A 3,857-nucleotide genomic window follows, 5' to 3' on the forward strand; every position below is an offset into this window, starting at 1 on the left:
ATCTATATTCTGTATATATCCCTTTCCAATTCCCAGGAGTCCTGTTCCATCTAGCTGGGACCTGCATCCCATTTAGCAATCTGGGAGGGTGGGATAGTTGCGACTGTCAGATTAAGAACCCCTGCTCTCTTTTAATATCTGGTTTTCTTCTGTTTGAGGATGAATTAATAGTAAATAGAGCCCAGACCATCCAAACTTGCCCCCTGCTCCCACCTCCCAGACAAAAACTTTTAGAATCCCCTGAATTGAATTCTAGGTATCTCTTGGAGGCAACCTTTAGCCTCTCCTTGGAGAGACTAATGTTCTCTGCTCTAATTCTAAAGCTCTGACCTTGCAGCAACTACCCCAGCTACACGTGTGTGCATTCACACCCCACAGGTCTTTGAGCTTCTGCAACTAATCCACCCAGACTAGTTTATCCTCTCACTCCACATTCAGTTGATGCAGACTCCATTTCTCTTGCTCTGATATATTGTTGTGTCTGTCTGTCTCCTTACTGATTGGATCCCAAGGATTTTGCCTTATTTCACTCTGCTCTTGCTAGACACATCCTTTCTGTGCTACAAGTCAAGGCTCTCAACCCATAGCCCATTGGAGACCGAATTAAAGCATCAACTAAATGACACTTGCTAGTTAGATTCTAGCAGTGAATTTGGGGAGATGAATTGATACTCCAAAATGTCATGGAATCATTATTAATGGCTAGGGCTGTCGATTAATTGCAGTTACCCCCAAAAAAGTTAATGGCTATTAATCGCAGTTTTAATTGCACTGTTAAACAATAGAATACCAATTGAAAATTATTAAATATTTTGGGGTTTTTTTACATTTTCAAATATATTGATTTCATTTACAACACAGAATACAAAGTGTATAGTACTCACTTTATATTATTTTTATTACAAATATTTGCACTGTGAAAATGATAAACAAAAGAAATAGTATTTTTCAATTCACCTCATATAAGTACTATAGTGCAAGCTCTTTATCATGAAAGCACAACTTACAAATGTAGATTGTTTTGTTTTTGAGTGCAGTTATGTAAAAAATATAATGTAAAACTTTAGAGCCTACAAGTCCACTCAGTCCAACTTCTTGTTCAGCCAATCACTAAGAGAAACAAGTTTGTTTACATTTACAGGAGATAATGCTGCCTGCTTCTTATTTACAATGTCACCTGAAAGTGAGAACAGATGTTTGCTTGGCAGTTTTGTAGCCAGCAATGCAAGGTATTTACGTGCCAGATATGCTATACATTTGTATGCCCCTTCATGCTTCAGCCACCTTCCAGAGGACATGCTTCATTTTTTTAATCGTGGGATTAATCGCAATTAATTTATTTAATTGCTTGACAGCCCTATTAATGGCGTGTCCTAAATAGCAAGAAGTAAAAGGAAGGAAATGATAACAAGGAAAATAGAACCAGGTAGAGCCTCCTCTTCTTTCTTCGTAGCCTAGTCCAGCGTTTTGAGTAGGCAAATGTTCTCACTGATGTAGTATCCACCATTAATTACAGCACTGAGCAAGAAAATGTCAATTCACCATTTTACTCTCCTGACACAGAGTGGCGGGGATGTGGGGGGGAGAGGAAGTAAACTGCTTTAGATAACTTTTTTGCATGGTACTAATTACAGAGAAGAAGTCAGACTTCATCTATGATGCATTCATGCATATACACAGAGATAATTATTAGTCTTATTTTATTTTGCAGATGCTTCAGAAAGTTGTTCGCTCGCCCCCAGTTCTGTCAACCAGCTCCTCGAGAGGGGAATCGCCTATTATTTCACCAGCCAAGCTTAACGGCATTTTGAACTAATTATTCTCCACATGGCCTTCCTCCTGGTGTCAGCTTATCTTTTGCTGACTCACACTCAGGGTGCTCCTGTTGAGAATGGGGCACTGCTGGAGACACTGAAGTCGCAAGTAGGATTTTTCAATAATAAAAGTGAACACTACTCTGCACAGGTGAGACCTCCTGGCACAAACCGACGAATACCTCAGACGATCATTGTAGGAGTTCGAAAAGGAGGGACCAGGGCCTTATTGGAAATGTTGGATATTCATCCTAATATTGTGGTAGCAACTACAGAAGTCCACTTCTTTGACTGGGATGAGAATTATGTTAAAGGAATAGACTGGTATAGGAGTCTGATGCCATTTTCTTATGAAAATCAAATTACTATTGAGAAAACACCAGGCTATTTTACCTCACCACAGGCTCCAGAAAGAATTCATGACATGAATAGCTCTATTAAATTGCTTCTCATTCTAAGAGACCCCACTGAGAGAGTAATATCTGATTATACCCAAGTATATTACAACAGACTAGAAAGCCACAAGCGTGTTCAGCCCTTTGAAGAAATTGTTATTAAAAATGGAGCACTTAATACCAAATATAAAGCTATTCAGAGAAGTCTCTATGATATCCATATGGAAAAGTGGCTTAAGCATTTCAACTTAGATCAGATTCACATAGTGGATGGCAATACTTTAATCAAGGACCCTCTTCCTGAGTTACAAAAAGTAGAAACATTTCTTAATCTTCCTTCCAGAATTATGTCTTCAAATTTTTATTTTAACCAAACCAAGGGGTTCTATTGCATTAGAAGTGATGGAAGAGAGAGATGTTTACATGAATCCAAAGGGCGCCCCCACCCTGTTGTCAACAACACTGTTTTAGAGCAACTTTACTCTTACTTCAGAGAGCACAATGCAAAATTTTACAGAATGGTTAATCATTCGTTTGACTGGCATTAATACATTTGGAATAAATGTTTCTTAAAATGTCCTGAAATAAACTATTTTCAAAGTTACCTTTGTAAACTCTCTGGGGTTGCTCAGACTGAAAACGTCAGAAGTGGTTATATTGCAAACATAGCCTTCATTGGGGATAGTTGTCCATTAGCAGCACCCTTTAAACATGGGAGAAATAAGTTTGATATATTTATGTATAACTACTGTGGGCCAGAATTTTATCTCAGTTTCACTGCTGCAAATCCATTAATTTCAGTGGAGTAACTTCAGATTTACACCTGTATGACTGAGATCAGAGCTGAGTCTCTTTGGAAAAATGAGACTGCTTTAAGCAGTATACAAAATGTAGATAGTTGAAATGGTATCATTCGAACTGTTCTGTAATTTTTGTTGGTAGTATTTTTTATATCATGCACCATGATAATGGCATTGATTTCTAGAACTTTCATACAGTAGAATAATGACATATGTTAATACAGGGGACTCCAAAAGTGCTTCCTTTAAACAATTTAAAATCTGTGAAATTAGCTATTATTATAAAGTACTTCCTACTTAAATAACTAACATATAATAAAGGGGCTCCAGTCCAACTATGGTTTTGAATACCTACCAGCTTGCTCTGTGTTGAAGCTCCTTCTATATAGAATGTTAGTATTAACACTTATTAATTGCGCGCAAAATCTTCAAACTGGTGGAGAAAATTAACTATTTGGAGAAACTTAAAATTTTGGGGTTCAGGATGCAAATAGACAAGGATCCAAAACACTCTTGGTTTACATAGCAATATTGATATGCTTAATAAAAAGTAAATCTGTAAACAGTCATTAGATGTCAGCAATTGTACAAATGTTTATTTAATTACATAAATTGTCACTTTCCTCTTGAATGGAAAACAATTTTTCATCAGTACTGACTTATTGTTTGTATTTCTGTGACTAATTGTTCTACTGCTCTCTTAGATTTAGTTTATGTATCTAATTTGACACATTGTTTACTGAAAAAATATTAATTGCCTGCTCTCCAAAGCATGGAATAACATTTTTTTGTAATTTCTATTTGCAGATCATTAGATGTACTCAGAGTTGAAAGTAATTTCATGTAAC

General features: G+C 36.7%; 1 protein-coding gene across 1 annotated transcript; it reads left to right on the forward strand.

Moving 5' to 3' along the window:
* Positions 1 to 1,827: 1,827 nt before the first annotated feature.
* LOC144268259 (heparan sulfate glucosamine 3-O-sulfotransferase 1-like) lies at positions 1,828 to 2,757 on the forward strand. Its single transcript, XM_077822932.1, has one exon. It carries the CDS (start codon positions 1,828 to 1,830, stop codon positions 2,755 to 2,757), a length of 930 nt encoding a protein of 309 aa, XP_077679058.1.
* The last annotated feature ends 1,100 nt before the right edge of the window (positions 2,758 to 3,857 follow it).

Source organism: Eretmochelys imbricata, chromosome 7, assembly GCF_965152235.1.
Source record: "Eretmochelys imbricata isolate rEreImb1 chromosome 7, rEreImb1.hap1, whole genome shotgun sequence".
Lineage (NCBI taxonomy): Eukaryota > Metazoa > Chordata > Testudines > Cheloniidae > Eretmochelys > Eretmochelys imbricata.

Bases quoted from the DNA above. Each gene is read 5' to 3' on its own strand.
- LOC144268259 (XM_077822932.1), top strand. From the start codon at position 1,828: ATGGCCTTCCTCCTGGTGTCAGCTTATCTTTTGCTGACTCACACTCAG.